This window comes from Phragmites australis, chromosome 1 (genome assembly GCF_958298935.1).
Source record: "Phragmites australis chromosome 1, lpPhrAust1.1, whole genome shotgun sequence".
Lineage (NCBI taxonomy): Eukaryota > Viridiplantae > Streptophyta > Magnoliopsida > Poales > Poaceae > Phragmites > Phragmites australis.
Window position 1 is genome coordinate 47,673,404 of NC_084921.1, and position 18,303 is coordinate 47,691,706.

The window sequence follows — 18,303 nt, forward strand, 5'->3', positions numbered from 1 at the left end:
AATAACTGAGCCGCACGTTTCAATTTTTTTCATTTTTTTCAAACTTTCTCCCTATAGAATATGATGCAAAAGATATTATTTTTGAAAAAAAATTTCACAGAAGGTCTTAGAATTGTGTCTAGTTTTTTTTAAGATTTTTTTTGAATTTTTTTTGAATTGTTTTATTTTTTCGAATTTTTTAAATTCAAATTTCGGTTACGGTTCGGTTTCTGAAACCGGACCGGACCGAGAAGGTCGGTAACCGCGATTTTTGGGCGGTTACCGACGGTTTTTTAACCCCGGTGGTGACTACGTCAAGTAATTTGGTTGGTTATTGCTATCATCCAAATTCTGTACATCTGTTGTGCCGCATTCTAGCACTGGCATTTCAGTTGAATTCGAAACCTCGGGAGAAGGTACCTCTTTCTTAGTATTTTGCACTCCTGTAGCTCTTGCAAGATCAATCCATTGCTGCAACAAACATGGCTTGTCAGTAAAGCAACACACAGTGCAAGTACTACCATGCAATGTCCATGGAGTTGGAGACTAAACAAATCGATCCTTTTATTGTTCAATAGAATTTCATCAAGCAAATAATCTACTTAAGGAGCACTACTCGATGGTAGTGAATACTTACGGCTCCCCTCATCTCAATTAAACCACTATCAGTCAAAGATAAGAAATGCTGAAGTTCATGCCGCATAGTTGAACAGGCAGAACAAAAATGCCATAATGAAAAAAATAGTGACTGGCTCCAGATTAGGGATGCTAGTGGACTGAGTCGGCCTGGCCCATCGACCCACCTTAGCTCTTTTTACTTCCAACCATGCCTACAATGTGAACCACCAATTAATTGGAATTGGAGGGTCGCCACTTGCATATCTTATTTTACACCTGTTTTTGGTCTGCGCCATCATCGGTTCTTTGCCCAAAATAAGAAACCACTACTACAAAAAATATCATCACTCTCGGTTAAAAATTAATATCAGTATCAGTTTTTAAACCGACAATGAATTAGCGACAGTGATAATCATAAATTAGCACTGCCGTCTTAGAAACCGGCCATGATAGTAGGTATCACTACCGGTTCATGTTTTGAACCGACAGTGAATTAGCAACAGTGATAATCATGAATTATCATTTCTGCCTTAGGAACCGGCAATGATAGTGGGTATCACTATCGGTTTATGTCTTGAACCGACATTGAATTAGCGACAGTGATAATCATGAATTATCACTGCCGCCTTAGGAACCGACAATGATAGTGGGTATCACTACCGGTTCATGTCTTGAATCGATAGTGAATTAGCAATAGTGATAATCATGAATTATCACTGCCGTCTTAGGAACCAGCAATGATAGTGGGTATCACTATCGGTCATGTCTTGAACCGACAGTGATAATCCATTTGCATTTGCAAAAATATTCTAGGAACTTTTCGGTATGGGGATCTGTCTCAAGTTCGAGAAACTCAAATTTGAGATAGAAGACCCCATGCTGAAATATTCGTGGTAAAGTATTTTATATCTATATTTAGCTTGAACGAATGATAACATCTAAATCTACATTCGCAATGATAATAGTAAGCCTAAATGAATGGCAAAAATACAATTTGTCTTCAACACATTTGTGTTTTTTGTCATTCATTTAGACAACCTATTACCACAATCATCTTCACACAAGATTCGTGCACAATGGAGACGTCTATCTAAATCTACATTCGCAGTGGAGATGGGGAGAGGAGATGAGGTGATGGGGAGCGGAGATAAGGTGACCGTGGAGAGAGGAGATGAGAAGATAGGAAGGAGAGGATATGAAGAGATGGGGAAGGCATGGGTTGCTCCCGAGACGACGAGGTGGCTCGAAGCTCGATGTGGAGGATGAGTTGAAGCCGAGCACAAGGGATAGAGGCGGGCTCAGTGGAGACGGTGACCTTCTTTGTCCCTCGGGAATGGCTTCAAGAGAGCGAAATGATATGGCTATAGCTTGAAGCTCGGCGGACAGCAAGGTGTCTACGGCTGGGCGGACGGCGAGGACGCGTTGAAGCCAGCCACAAGGAACAGAGGTAGCCACGGTGGAAATAGTGACCACCACTCCACTGCGACTGCATCTGTCCCTCGAGAGCGGCTTCAGGAGAGCGAAATGAGATCGGGGGAGTCTATGGGAGACAGGTTCTATTTATAGAAGAATTATCACTATCGGTTTGGATTACAAACTGGCACTGATAATAAATAGTATTGTCGGTTCATCTTCATCAATTATTGGAGGCATGTCTTTTTATGCACTTTTTTAAAAAAAGCTGGCAGTGATAAATATTACCACTAGGGGTGGAAATGGATGGCAGGAAATCCGAATTATCTGATTCTGTATTCGTTAAAATACGAATATGGATATCCGTATCCGTATTCGTTTCTGAAATGGATACTAAAATGGATATATCCGAAATCGTTTTCGAGATTCGGATTCAAATGTGGATATCCGAATTCGAGATATATCTGATTCGTATCCGTATCCGCTAACCAGGAAACCAAATTTTGCTAAACTTTTAGAAATTTTAAATATGAAAGAAATTCCAACCCAATCAAATTGGAATAAATTTCAGTCAAATTTGATCAAAATTTAAATTTTCAACATGAATTTTGAACAAAATTTCTCAAATTCCGGCCCAATCAAATTAGAACAAATTTCAGTCGAATTTTATCAAATTTCAGTCAAATTTTTTCAAAAATTTAAATTTCCGACCTGAATTTTGAAGATCGAGTAGATATCCGAATGCGGATTCGTATTCGAACTATCCTATTCGTATTCGTATTCGAGGATATCCGGATCCGTATTCGTATTCGGATTAAAATATGGTAAATCGTGCTATCCGAATTCGATTCCATGCGTATTCGATCCGTTTCCATCCCTAATTATCACAGCGGTTTGGAATAAGAACCAGTTAAAGTAAAAATTATCATTACCGATTATTAAAATACGTCTTTTTATGCTTGTCTTTTAAAAATTGGCAGTGATAACAATATTATCATTGTTGGTTCGTGTCACCAAACAACAATAATACACGTAATAATAACCAACAGAGATAATATTTTTATCACTGGTGGTTCGTAACAAGAACCGACAGTGATAACTACTACCACTATCAATTTTTGCCGGCTCGGTTTTTTATGTGTACCTAGAGCTTAAGAACCGACAGTGATACTTTATCACTGCTGGCTCAATAACCGGTATTGAAAGGGGGCATGGATGATTCTTTCTATGATAGTGAACAGACTGTATATATTTGCTTTTCTTGTTAAAAGAAAAGGGAGAAAACTTGTTTGTGCAGTTTAAACAGGTTGAGAATGAAAATTAACTATAAAACATTATCAAGTCAATGTAAACTGTAAAGTGCAGAAGTGGCAAACCTGTGTTCCCCTGTATGAATTAATTATCCTTGAAACAAAGAACAACAAGCTAGCAAGAACTGGATGATTATAGTGGACCATCAGATCCTCTCCTAGCCGATGCTCGATCAGACCAGCAATGATCTGAAATATGTTTATTGGAAAAGGTTAACAATCTTATGAAAAATGGAGGAAATGATAAGCTGCATTCACTACGTAATAATTTCTGGATCGACAAGCTAATGCATCAGTGAGTTACTGATTGCAGATGATCTGCAGATGTAGGGCCTTTTTTTGCTGTTATATTAACATCCCATTCTCAGCATGTAAACTGTATATAGACAAACTACCTGATATCGCAGGTTTGCTGATGTTCCAAGGAAGTGAAAAACCGAGATAAAATATATCTTGATTTATTTACGATGAGTGATTGATATTGATATTTATTTGATTTGATGATTTTTGGTTTTGCATGAATTTTGATGTGATTTGAATTGATCTGGGATTTCATTTGAGTATATTGATTATGAATTAACTGGATTGGAGTTAGAGATATGTGTTTGCTTGTCTCATGGTGTGTAGGTGATGGATCTAACTTCGCGATCGACGGTAGGATGATCAGTGCTAAGCGGAGTGTTTGGTGCCAGACGATCAAAAAGGCCGGGTGGAGTCAAGGGTGATCTTAGTTGAACACGTAGAGATCAAACAAAGCATAGAAGATGTATGAAGACGGTGTGTTGATAAAGTCGAGCGAAGGGGATGCCAATGCAAGTGATAAGGTGACTCGAGGGATCAGGAGCGGCTTGCCGACGGTCAGGATCATATGATGGAGTACACGTATCAATATCGAAGCGCTTGTTTAAGGTGTAAGCAAGACGACGAGTCATGCTTTGAGAAACGTGTATGTGGTTTTGCGGTTTGATCTCAAAATCATGGGAGGATTGGAGAAGTACGTGGTAACATCACGAATCTTACGTCAAGGCGAAGCTAAGTCGTGAATGCGTCGCGGACGTCTGATGAATAGAAAAGAAAATAGATCAAAATACTCTCGATGGTAGGTAGAAATATACTATAAGAGAGAGTTATTTTGGAAAAAAGCTAAGAAACTTAGGGATTAAATTTTCTAGACCTATAAATAGAGTGGTAGGACTATGAGAGAGTTTAAACCAGCCACTTAAGCCCTCTTATGCTACCTATTTGAAAGCTTAGAGCTAGTGTTTTAAAGGAGAGGAAGATGAGTGCTGGGTCTATGTATTAGATGAAAGTTTTGTGAGGAAAAATTTTAATAATCTACTTAAAATAGGGTTGATCTCTGCTATAATAAAATTTATTTTTCTTCATATTATTGTGCTCACCTCCTTCTAGTTTTCCTCTATTAGTTACCTTGCAAGTTTGCAAGTTTTTTTTTTCTGGATTTGGTTTTAGTTTTGGTTTTTAGGTTGAAATTTCAGCAACTTATGAGGTCATTTTTCTTATTACTAGAGGTATAAAATTCTCATATACATACTTATGTTATAGAGTCTTGAATTCCCTTGCCTCTAGATAATCAATTTAGAGAGTTTCGTTGCTCGATGTTCATCTTTTCTTGTTTTGTGATCTTTCGAGTGCTAATACATATAGATTGATCTTAAACGGAACACATGGTTCATATGCTATCCGTAGAGTCGTGTTAATTTGATTTTCTCTTGTTAAAACTTCTCTCTATTTTGTTTCTGCTTAAGTTTTATGGTGCGTTAGATGATTCAAATAGAAGAATATTATTAATTTTGTAAAAAAATTATTAAGACATCTATTAACTCTTTCTAGTCGTTGTTATCGGTCCTATAAGAAGCAACGATAGACAGCTGCTGATTTCCAGATCGGAGATCTTTTGCGTCCCACTTCCACACTTGCAGAAGGTTTCAGAACTGGCCAGCGGCATACAAGACATCTGAAGCAACACCGGCTCCAATACTAGAAATGAATCCAACACCGGCAAGTTTAACACCGCCCATTAGCACCGATGCAAACCTCTGGTCATGTTCCAATTATGTCCCATAATACCAATGCATTATCTGGCAGTGATCCTAAAAGTCCTTTCACAAGCTCCAAACTCTCATCAGAACCATCGTCAGCAAACGATAAGAGCAAGATAGTAGGTGCAGGAAGCCACACTGTAAAGAAGTCCGATAAGAGCAAGATAGTAGGTGCAGGAAGCCACACTGTAAAGAAATCAACAACAGAACCTCTAATTATATCAGTGAGAACATAGTCGATCTCTTAAAAAAACCATCATTTCCGTTTTTCATATTGCGCTATAATAGTGGTAGTTATTGATATACCCTCTTCAATAGCTAATCTATGAAGGAACTTTGGATCTGCAAGTAACCTTTCACGGAAACCCTGCACAAAATGATCAGTTTTAAGTTTCAACGATTTGGCAATGCCATAGTCTACAAGGGGAAGGAGTGAGAGATAAAGACTAGAATGGCTGCTTACTTGGAATCGGTGAATCAGTTCATCCATAAAAGGGTATTTCTCAAGGTCAAAAAAGTTCTGCAATATCTCAGGAGAAACTACACCAAGGTCTGTTCCATTCTGAAGATCCTGCCATGAAAATGCAGAAAATATCGTCAGCTCCAGCATTAAAAAATACGATATTAGTAGAGAATTAAAAAATTATCATAACAAGACAGTCTTAGACTTATACCTATTTACAGCAAGTTACAAGTAGCAGGAGATATAGCACAAAGAGCACTCAGCATATATTGAGAAAGAGCAAGTGAAAACCTGGGGTAAAGCTTCACGCCTCCGACTAGCAGCATTCATAACTCTAGCAATTTCAGCACGATCAAAGCAATTTCTACTGCATGGCTTGGCAGCAGAGTACCACAAGAAATCAGCTACAGGGATTTCACCTTCTCTCCTTATATTTTGTCGCTCAGGATCAAGAAGTATCACAACTTGTTTTTTTCTTTCGCATCTTTTTAGATATTCTGGCAGGAACATAAATTCCTCGTGGCCCATATATAACATGGCTCGCACCAGTTACAACTACGAGCATCCCTGAAGGATCTCCATTAGTAATTTCTTCCATTATTGTTTGGGACATGGCATAATCATGCGCTTGTCTCTGAACAAGTCTCTCGGTTCGGATGGGTTCACGACAGAGTTTTATCGTGCTGCTTGGCCTGTTATCTGCAAAGATGTGACCGTTGCCATTTGTGCCTTCGGCTTGGGCGACATAAGGGGGTTTGGATCGTCTAAATAATGCTCTCATCACCTAGTTGCCTAAGAAAATTGAGACTTCGACACCTTCTGATTTTCAGCCCATAAGTTTAATTCATAACGTCGACAAGCTTATCACGAAGGCATTGTCTCTCCGGCTTGCACCAAGGATGTCTTCGTTGATCTCGTCCAGCTAAAGTGCTTTCATCACCGGACGTTCGATCCGCGACAATTTCAAACTCCTCCATTCAACTGTCAAGCTTCTCAAGAAAGCAAAATGGCCTAAAGTTTTGTTCAAGCTGGACATATCCAAAACGTTCGATTCTCTCAACTGGCCATTCCTTTTGGAGGTCCTTCGTGCTAGGGGATTCGGTCCTATATGGTGCGACTGGATCATGGGTATCCTCGGATCTTCTTCAACATGGATCCTTCATAACGGTGTTCTGGGTCCTTCTCTATTTCACACAAGAGGTCCGAGGCAAGGGGACTCGTTATCCCCTTTCCTCTTCGTGCTTGTCATGGATACCTTCGACCGCATTCTCTCCGCTGCAGGTGAGGCTGATGTCCTAGACAATGTGGGCCATGGAGCGATCTCTCATCACTGCTCTTTCTATGCGGACGACATGGTTCTCTTCTTCTCACCAACACCTTCAGATATCCATGCTCATCTAGCCATCATCAATTTCTTCGATGTTGTTTCCGGGCTGAAAGTGAATTTGCTCAAATGTGCGGTGGTCCCTATTAGCTGCACTGATAAAGACATAGCAATTCTCCAGGATTCACTTCCTTGCGGGCTAAGTTCATTCCCCATTTAGTATCTTAGTGTTCCTCTGTCAACGAGCAAACTACACAAGTCTCATCTCTAACCTTTAGTGGACAAAGTTGCTTCAAAGCTTCCAGTGTGTCAAGCTAAACTTATCTCCAAACCGGGCAGGGCTACCCTTGTCAAGACAGTGCTTTCCTACACTCCAATACACACTCTCGTCGCCATCAAGATCTAACCATGGGTGATCAAGGAGATCGACAAACTAAGAAAGGCATTTCTTTGGGAAAATAACAATACTATGTCTAGGGGCTATAGCTCGGTTGCTTAGCTTGCTGTCTGTCAGCCAATCGAGTATGGAGGCTTGGGTATTCCGGACCTTTGTTTGGCTGATGTGGCTCTGCACTTAAGATGGCTATGGTAGCAGCGAAGCCAGCCGTCTAAACTGTAGACCGCTCTACCGATGAGACATGAGAAAGAGTTCTATAAACAGGGCCTCGGGTACAAAACCTTTCAAGACTGTTCTAAAATTTCCACAAGGATCGGGAAAATCTATAAACAGGGCCTCGGTTGTACCACCAAAAAAAGATTCGATGGTAAAACGAGAAAAAAGAATAGAGGATACGGTGGATAACATGTAAGTATAATTGTGCAATAGCTCAGGAAAGTCTCGTGTATCTGGTTATCTCGGGAAACAGGGTATTAACCCAAGTGGTGCCGTGTAATTGTACAGAAAAAACTCAATATTACATAAAGCCCAGGCTGAGAAAAAGAGACGGGAGATTATGGTACTATGTATCCTGAGAATTTTCAGGTACACAACTGGAGATACCAATCCCCAGAAAAAATCCCTAGAAATGTGTGAATTCGAGAATGGAAAGTGTAGACCTGTCCGTGTATAAGCCTAAACGGTCATCACATGATTCGCAATGTTGTATTCTATGTTCATGCTGCGGAATAACAGCTCACATTCGCCTGCCTCTATACATCCTACTTCAACTGCTCCTGTTTGCATATCCATTTGTTTCTTCAGCTACCTTTGTCCATATACTAGCAAAATGATCTGAATATGCAGCCTGAACATTGAAACAGAAAAAATAAAATCAGTGATACAATTTCAATCAGCTTTTCATGATAAGATGACTCGTTTCACATACATCATAGATGCCACCTGTATAGGGGGTGTTTTGCAGGAATAAAGAAATACAAGATAGCAATGGTAAATGAGCTTGCAAACTCATCTAAGTTTACAGAGAGGATGGTGACCCAACAGTACATTGTGCACCCCTACTACTGAATTTTTTTCATACCACTGCCATCTATGCTATCTGATGTGAACTTTAATTTTTTTTGTCATCCCAACCAAGGATTGCAAAACTAAAATGGTCGTTATGTACGCTTTTTCTGAATCAAAAGGGCAATAAATATTAACTGCTGATTGTCTTCGGCAGATCAACTAGAACTCAAGAGTCTCAGATGCTGTCTATCATATCCAAACCAATATTAGATCTAGTTGTCACTTCAAATGGTCTCACGACTCCACAGCTTTTCTAGTATATCTGCCAATAGAGATGGCATTGGAAGGTTTCATCTTCTTTAGCCGGCTGTTCTCCAATAATAATAGAAATTATCTTCCAAAGTGGGTTCGCTTGCGATACGAAGATTCACATATTACCATCGTGAAGCATATAGTGAATTACACAACTAGACCTATAGCCATTGCTTTGATACTATAAAGCGCTGTATTACTTGTGATTTTGCTCCTGTTTCTAGAGAAATAGACACAGCAATATACTAAATCAGGTACAACCAGTCCCCATTCTGTTTAACACTTCACAGGCCCTGCTAGACCTAGTTCTGACAATTTTGCAACTTTGCTCCCCCCCCCCCTACCCTGAGTAGGCGCGCATGGTTTCTATAAGACTCTTAAAAATGTGTAGGTGGTGCTCAAGCTTTAGATTCACATGCAGAGAGATAAAACAACACAATTTGAATGACCTTACTTTTTTAGGAGCAATGGCAGGAGCTCAGCATTTTCTAAACCATTGCTGAAACTGATGGGTACAGATCTCACATTCAACACTCATATTTTTCTTTCTATCAAATAGAAGGTAGCTGTTTGAAATTATGGAGGTATCTAGATAGATCTACAGTAGTAAGCAATACAGCAGACAGCTACCTCAATCAATTATGTTAATCTTTCTATTTTTGTTAAAGGATTCAAATGTTAGTGCAAAGTGCAAACAGCAGCCGAACTCCTACCTGATCTGATACAAAGCCTTTCAGCATCTCCACCAAATCCTGGGTTCTTTCTTTGTTAAATCTTCTAATTTCATTAATGTTGTTTTCCTGCATTATCAGAAATAGTGATAAAATATAAGAAAAGCCACAAAAACTCAATGCCGAACTGCCAAACAAACAATTTGGGATTTGAAATATAACAGCAGAACCATGTTCCAAGTACTTCCGAAAATCCTATGTTTGCAATGAGCATTTCCATAAAAAATATTACAGTAAATAGCATTAGTTCAGACTGGGTGAATGGATCATGCTTATATAGAATATCAACTGGTGACAGATAATGTGTTAAAAAAAACTTAAGCAGCATCCCTAAAGTACTGTAAACTAAATAGGTCAGGGTCATATTTTGTATCCAGTGTATTGCTCATCTCAAAATAGAGAATTATGATTGTGGTATCGTTGCAAGAGTAGTAACTCAATACTCACCAGGTCATTATCAATTTATCATAAGCACAAAACGCAAACTGTACATGTTCTTCAATTCATCAGTTTGGATGAATTACCTTGATAAGTTCCAACTCTTTAAGTGCATTGCTTTTTGCATCTTCCGTGGCTCTTATTGTTTCTTTCAATTTTTCTATCTTTTGATATCTCAATCTCTCCTGATCCATTCCTCTTGATGATACAGATTCAAGTTTTCCTGCCCGGGTATGCAAGAAAAATAATTCTTCTGACAGATTTTGCACACGAAGTAAAGAACTGGAACGATCAGTAAATGCATTATGAACAGAAGCCATTGTTTCCATGTATTCATGGATAACGCCCTGCAAAAGCATAGAAAATATTATAATTGGGAAGAAAGAAAAAACAACAATACTTAAAGCTTATTCCCAAGAAAATGATCCTGAAAGTCACCTCACGTACCAGATGTTTTACAATTTCAGCATTTAGTTTTGTCTGAGATCTACTGACTCTAACAACCGCATTTGCGAAATTACTGGTATCAGCAGCTCGTATTTTCTGAGAACTACATGTAGCCTGCTCCTTTTCAAACTTGGCCAGCTTGATGAATGACATTCCCAAGTGACCTGTAGTTGCTCTAAGATCATCATAAACTTTAACAAGCGCATCTGCCTACAAATGTTGCAATGGTAGAAGATTAGCTAGTGTACTTTGCACTACTACATAGCTCTGAAAACTTATGATGCACAAGATCTATTTCTCTGCAAGTTGCAAAATGTAAGTGTACGGCACTTCTCCAAACAAGCACTCAGAATTTAATCACCTCCATTTATCCTGTGTTTCTGTCCACAATGACAATTGACATTAATTGTGCAGAACGACAACAAGAGTGCTACACCATGAAAGTAAACCATTGCAAAAAATGTTCAGTTACCTGCTGAGATGCTGTCACCAGATGCTGCTCCAAGTCCTCAAGCTTGGCCTTGTGCGCAAGGAATTTTGTGTCAATCTCCTCCTCCACTGGAGGCGGCCTTACCGCCACCCACCCGTTCGTCACCGTCTGCTTCAGGTCCTTAAACACCCCAAAAAAGTCTTTCCCGCTCTTTGCAGGCGACGCTGGAGGGGTAACAGCCGCGGCCGTGGCAGCTCTCATCGCGGGACTCCACCTAGGCGACTCGCCCCCGGAGGTGGGGATGCCGCTAGACTCGGTGAGGAAGGCATGGAGGTCAGAGCTGAGGCCGACGGTGGGGTGCGCGGCAAGGCGGCGGAGGTAGCGCTGAAGCGCGGTGCATCGTTGATTCACGAAGTCGTGCCGCTGCATGACCTGTCCCTCGACGATGCTCTTGTCGGGCCGCACCGGGACGAAGAGGCCGCGGTGGGTCTCCGCGAGGCGATCGGCGAGGGCCACCACATCGCGGAAGCGCCGCCGCACGCGGAACTCAACGCCATCGGCCACCCGGGTGGTGACGAGGTAGGAGACGTAGCTGGCCGAGCCAGGAATGACACCGACAGCTCCAGTCGCGGGTTCCGCGTGCTTCCTAGGCTCGGAGACAGTGATCTGAGCGAACGCCGGCGACGCCTTGGGGGACGTCGTGACCGCGGCGCGGGCAGCGGTGGCTGGCGTGACGTCATCCTCCTCATCCTCGGCGAAGAACGCGTCGTGGTTCGCGCCGGCGCTGGGAGAGGAGGAGGTGGACGAGGGGGAAGGAGGCGGGCGGAGCAGGGGGTCGGTCGAGGCGGCGACACTGGAGGAGGAATCGAGGGGCAAGGTTTCGAGGTCCTCGTCGGCGACGGGCTTCGCCGCGGCTGAGGGTGCGGCGGCCATCATGGCCACCGCCGGCGGTTAGGGTTGGGGAGAAATGAGATCTGGCAGGGAATCCGCGGCTGAGTCAAGTCGGGGAAGGAGGAAGGTGAGCGCCGTGATTCGCCGCGAGTACGTAAGCAAAAGCAAAGGCAAAACTGTCTCGTGCTATACACTCAATGGCAGGTGGGCCAGGTCATCTCTTTCATTTGACTTCGCAATTGAGTCCACTGTCCACTAGCCCACTACGAAGTTGTTTTTTAATAATGGAATAAATATTATCTTAGTCTATGCATTAACCGTTCAATATTACATACCACATCATAGAGAAATAAATAACATATAGAAAACCAAAACATAAAAATACATCTTCAAACATATATGCGATTAGTAAACCTTCATCCGTACTTGGTAAAGATTTTTATCAATGTAGCCTCCAAAATACAATATGCATTTCTCCTCCAATGTCATTTCCCCTCCTTTTGCAAGAAGATCCAGAAGCCAGTTTAATAAGTACTCTGAAAATTACCAGCACAGGGAAAGTTGTGCTTGTGCAGAACTGCAGCCAAACAACACAAAAGCTTCTGAACAATTTGGAGAAGGATGGTCTACTTACGAACTACAACTCAATAACACAAATCAAGATCAAAATAAATCATCTACAGAACAATTGCCCCAATTGCATCATACTGCAAGAAAAAGGATCAGCTCAATATAATCCCAAAGTCCAATGTAGATATCCTAAAGTGCATTTGCAGCTGTAGAAGACGAAGGCATGACTTATCCAACCTTGACTAAACTATGGTGCAGGCATATCCTGGACATGGTCATAGCATGCGTATTTCTCATCTCTCCAACCTCCAAAGCTGCTCTGACGGGGAAATAAAAATTCCACGGATGTGGCAAAGCGGCATGGTCGTAGAGACGACAGCAATCAAGTGGCGATTCCACAGATGATTGAATGAATGCCCCAAACTGCCTGCATGCAAATTCTTATCCGAGCGGATAGGAACTTCGCAAGGGGATCGAGGTTGTTGGTTCCTGCCAATTTGTTGCTCCCACATGCCGTTCCTAACTCGGGAAGAGGCTCACCGGGCAGGCATTCTGACGCATCGCAGGGTGGCCGTCGGAAAGGCCCGGAGTCGCCAGGTCGCGCAGGCTACCTCATGGTTGGTCAAGGACGGCGAAATGCAGAGTTGCAGCCCAGTGCTTTTCTGATGTTTTTATTGTTCAGAATTCAGACTTCAGAGTTCGTGTCAAATTGTCAACTGCCGAGTTAAAAGCTAAACATTTTTTTCTTCTTCTGTTGATCTTGTGAGTTCGTGTCAAATCCTACTACAATTGATTCAGCATCAATATTGAATTGTGTATAACAAGTAATCTTAAGCAACATCCGGTAACTATCAGGCATACATATTATGGAATTGTGGTCACGGGTAGTTCAAACAGGCAAGAACCATAAAATCACCTTCACAAGTTGACTTACAATGATGAGACCGCCTGTTGTGAGGTAATAGTATATTTATGCAGCACTCAACAAGATTCATGGTTAGCCAAAAGGATACTGCAAAATCGTTTCAACATCATATGGAGAAAATTTTAGCACATACCACCACTTTTAAAAAAAAAATAGTCTGACATGTTTGCAAGCAAGAATTTTCAACCAATATAACTGATGCTAAATGTGACGTAGATTGAAAGAATTTTACTACGCAGTACATCATAACTGCAGCTAAGCACATTTTCCGCAATGTTGTTTTTTCCATAGTAAAATACAAGTGGCACTCTAAGTTCTGGGCATACATCTACCTAGGTAGCTTTAGGATTACAGATACACATCTCACTCAACACTTTATGTTAATTTAACATTTAACTGGATGACTACCTTTTTTATTAGCCTCATGGCTTACCTTCATATCCCCTACTTCCGCGAACTTTGGCACAACTGTGGAAAGTGGCAAGCTAACCCAAGAAATGAACAGGATGTAATTTATCTGAGCTTTACACCTAGGCCTAGCAATCTCACATGATCCACCATTAGTAGCACAATATAACTCAGAATATTAAACTACAAATATTGCCGATAGCATCAAATACCCACCACAGCCCCAAAATCAAAGGTTCTAAGGAGAGCAGAAAATAACACTGACCCATAAAATTTGTCATGATGTCCAATTGTTTCAAAGAGCACAGAGATACATGCTAGCAATTTGACAATGCTCACCGTCACCAAAATGGTGAAATCTAAGAGAAGTACAGCTCTTACAGATCTTCGAATAATTTTTTTCTTCTGTTCGTCTCGTGCTTAGAACATGGCTTTGTCACGAGCGCACGATAAACAATCCGTGGGCCTAAACCTAACTTCTTGCTGGGCCCTATTGGACTTTAGGCCTTCTTGGCAGCCCGTGTTGCCGGTGTGCATGCCAGACCGGGCCAGTGTTTGCTTCAAACATATTTGGGCCTAGATTAAGCGGAAAACAATACGGGCCATGGCTAGTGGCCAGCGGCCCAAGGCCGAGTCCGGGTGCACACCCACCCTTTCGCGTCAAATCCGCCATCCCCGTCTGCCAGCGACCGCCGACCGTGCCCGGCACGTATCCGTCTCGTCTCTATGCCAAAACCATAAACCCCATGCCTCTGGGCCCACCTGTCAAACAGCATTTAAGTTTCTCATCCACCCCGCGAGCGGCTTTGCGCTGCATTTACGCTTTTTCCCCACCCACCTATCTGCCACTGCCCGTCATCCTTTCTCCTCTCCCGGGGTCACCTAACTTTTACTACCCTTTTCAGTTTATTACTGTTCCCTTTCGTTTACTTATCATTTTTTTATTATGGTAATTTTGATTTTATATTTTTTCTATAAAAAATTTAGAGATATATAAAATGTTCATATTATTAGATTCGTAATAAAATATGTTTCATTAATATTATATATTTTTAAATATTTATACATATATCATTAAAAATGTAAGATTAAAAGTGTTATTAAAAAATTGATGATAAGTAAATGAAAACAAGAGAGATACAGTACCAGCCTTACATCCACCGCATGGGGGGACGGTAAATTTGCTAACCGGCGTGACAATTACAACGGCGCCACCACTCCGGCCCAACCAGTGAGCGCCCATCCTTGTCGCTGCCTACCTCCCCTCTCCGCCGTAAGCTCAAACCCTAGCCGGAATCGGGCGCAAATCGACGGGAGGTGAGAGGCGTCTGGCGACCGGTTCCTCGCTCGTGGGCTGATGGCGGAGGACGGCGAGGAGAAGCTGCTCGCCACGGTGCAGCACATCGTCCAGACGCTGGGCCGCACCGACACCATGACGGAGGATATACTCAAGGTTTTCTCCAACTACGACGGCCGCCTCTCGCTCGACAAGCTCTACGCCACGCGCGCCGCGGCGGCGGCCGCGGCCGGAGGGGCTGGGGAGCGCTCGATGCCGGCCTCGCCGCCTTTGCCAGCGGCTCCCTCGGCCTCCGCGGGGATGCCGCCGGTGACGTCGCTGGAGAGGACCGTGCGCACGCTGGACCGGCAGATCTCGCAGTTCGTGACGATGGATAGGCTCATATGGGCGGACTCGGCGGACGCGGACGCGTTCCTGGAGGCCGTGGACGACCTCATCGGCACCGTGCAAGAGCTCGACGCGGCCGGGACCAACCGGGGGCTGCTCGACCGCGCCGACGAGCTGCTGAGCCGGTGCATGGCCCGGCTGGAGGACGAGTTTCGGGCGCTCATCGAGCGCCCCGACGATGCTGCGCCGCAGGTGCCCGGCGGGTTCGGGTCTGATGAGAGCGAGGGCGAGGACTACGACGCGGACGATGGCTTCGGCGACGAGCCAATCCCAATCGCCAAGCCGGTCTCGGACTTCGACGTGGTCATCGACGCTCTCCCGCCGGGCTCGGTCTCTGATGTCCATCAGATCGCGCGGCGGATGGTAGACGCCGGCTTCGGTCGCGAGTGCGCCGAGGCCTACGCGGCCGCGCGCCGCGGCTTCATCGACGAGAGCGTCGCTCGCCTTGGCATCCGTTCCCTCACTGCCGATGAGGTCCACTCCTCGCCATGGGAGGAGCTCGAGTTCGACATTGCTCGCTGGATCCCGGCCTTCAAGATGGTGTTCCGCATCCTAATCCCCAGCGAGCGCCGCCTCTGCGACCGTGTCTTCGACGGCCTCGCCCCCTACGGCGACCTAGCCTTTGTTGCTGCAGTGCGCACCCAGGCGCTTCAGCTTATCTCGTCCGGAGATGCAGTTGCTGCTGCCAGCCGCGCGCCAGAACGTCTTTTCCGTGTCATTGACATGTATGAAGCAGTTCGAGACCTCCTTCCTGACCTCGATCCTGTCTTCTCTGATCCCTACTCTGCAGCTCTTCGTGCCGAGGTTTCAGCTGTATGCAACATCCTTGGCTCCTCAATCAAAGGTATATTCATGGAGCTGGAAAATCTCATCCGCCGTGACCCTGCCCGTGTTGCTGTGCCCGGTGGTGGCATACACCCAATCACTCGGTATGTTATGAACTATCTCCGTGCCGCATGTGGGTCACGGCAAACACTTGAAGAGGTGATGGAAGGTGACTTGGCTGCTGTTGGCGCAGCAGCTATTGCTATCGATCCTGATCGCCCCACTTCGTCACTCGCCGTGCACATAGCATGGATCATGGATGTGCTTCACAAGAATTTGGAGGCTAAATCTAAGATATATAGGTACCCACCACTTGCCGCGATCTTCTTGATGAATAATGGCAAGTACATCATTCATAAGGTGACTGACAGTGAGCTCGGGGTTTTACTTGGTGATGAGTGGATGAAGCAGATGATGAGCAGAGTGCGCCGGTGGAGTATGGAGTACCAGCGTGGGGCTTGGGCAAAAGTCATGTCAGTGCTGCAGACTGGAGGTCCTGGCATTGGCAGTATACCTGCGAAGGCCATGCTTCAGAAAATGCAGATGTTCAATGGCTACTTGGAGGAGATTTGTGCGGCGCAGTCAGATTGGGTCATCGCAGATGAGCAGTTGCGAGCGGATGTTAAGGCAGCAATATCAGATTCAGTGATGCCTGCATATACAGGCTTAATTGCGAGGTTGAGATCATCTCCAGAAGCTGCGCAGGACTTGTTCATCAAGTACACCCCAGAGGATGTTCAGGCACACATCCAACACTTGTTTGAAGGAGCGGCCAAGTGATTAATTAGTTAATTATGGCATGCCATGCTGCTATACCTGTGATTTTGGTGTTATCACTGTTCTAGCGGACATCTAAATTTTGGTTATGGTGACATTCTGGGCTAGGTGATGTGGTACCATAAGGTTTGGCTTTGTCTGAGATGAGAAAATATGGGCTTCTCCAACTGTGTAAATTTGTAGGTGTTTCTGTATCAACTGGTAATGCTTATCTAATTTGTCATGCTATTAGTTCCTTCTTGGCTTAATTTCTCCTTTAGTTCTGAAAATCATGTGTGTTGTGTCTCCAACTTATTTAGTTATCTTAGTATCTTATAATCACTCAGTTTATGTGCACAAGTGATGAAGGCGGAACACTTTCAATATCAGTTCCACTAGGCTTTAGGTATTGTGACATTGTACAGTATGACACAGCTTTTACGATGGTTAGTGGTACCAGTAACAGGTTAAGAGCCCTATTCTAAAACCAATTGTTGGCAAATCTACTCTCTCTTCTGGATTTTTGCTCTAATGGATCCAATCATGATTCTTACATTTTCCTGTATCATGTTTACAGTGTAAATCGTCAATGTCATTTATTCCATTTGTGAAATAGATTCTCATCATAAAGTTGCAAAAGAATGTTTTTATGATCAAACCACCACAATAAGGAATTTCGTTACTCAGGGTAACCGTTGAAATTCAATTTTGTTAGTACATTTGAAAGAAAATTAGAAAGGGTACACTAGGCATTATACACATCTGTGTATACTCCTACTTACCTGCAAAGTTCCAATAATTCAATAACAGTTGAGGTAACTGAAAGATGAGTGCAGTGCACACAACTTTGGAATATATCTATGTATATAGTATATGCACTACTTGTGTTTATTTGGTTATTCTAACTACGGATGAGTTCGGCCTTAAATTTTTTGCACATATGCGCCAGATGACACATAGCTCATCCCTGAAATTTGTCACAAATTTGGACAGTGCGTCGTGTAGCAAATGTATTCTATTTTTTTCCCATACGTATTGAATTGTTTCTCAAAGTTTGCCTTCCAGTTTTCAACAATTTGGTGTGTTGGTTGAAAGAAAAGTCAAAAGAGTACCATTTCTACGAAATAATGACTTGATGTTGTGTTGTTGGATGTTGCTATCCTGAGGTAAGCTTGTTGTGACCCTTCAATCAAGTGAATAGAAGTAATGCTATGGTTTTATCCACATATGCACAGCCCAGAACCCTTCATACATAAATGGTGGTCTGTTGTGATCGTATATCATTTGACAAACATCAGTAACTCATTTTCATGG

General features: G+C 43.1%; 2 protein-coding genes and 1 pseudogene across 2 annotated transcripts; 1 reads left to right on the forward strand and 2 right to left on the reverse strand.

Annotated features, from left to right (window-relative positions):
* Nucleotides 1-288: 288 nt before the first annotated feature.
* On the reverse strand, nt 289-6,624 carry LOC133885547 (protein RETICULATA-RELATED 6, chloroplastic-like; annotated as a pseudogene).
* A 1,366-nt stretch (nt 6,625-7,990) lies between these two features.
* Nucleotides 7,991-11,986, reverse strand: LOC133923679 (sorting nexin 2B-like). The gene is made up of 5 exons (XM_062368970.1): nt 10,973-11,986; nt 10,501-10,710; nt 10,140-10,400; nt 9,598-9,684; nt 7,991-8,411 (listed from the first exon to the last, which is right to left on the reverse strand). Exons 1-5 carry the CDS (start codon nt 11,864-11,866, stop codon nt 8,331-8,333), a joined length of 1,533 nt encoding a protein of 510 aa, XP_062224954.1. The 5' UTR covers nt 11,867-11,986; the 3' UTR covers nt 7,991-8,330.
* A 2,916-nt stretch (nt 11,987-14,902) lies between these two features.
* LOC133923690 (exocyst complex component EXO70B1-like) lies at nt 14,903-17,245 on the forward strand. Its single transcript, XM_062368979.1, has one exon. It carries the CDS (start codon nt 15,082-15,084, stop codon nt 17,011-17,013), a length of 1,932 nt encoding a protein of 643 aa, XP_062224963.1. The 5' UTR covers nt 14,903-15,081; the 3' UTR covers nt 17,014-17,245.
* Nucleotides 17,246-18,303: the final 1,058 nt, after the last annotated feature.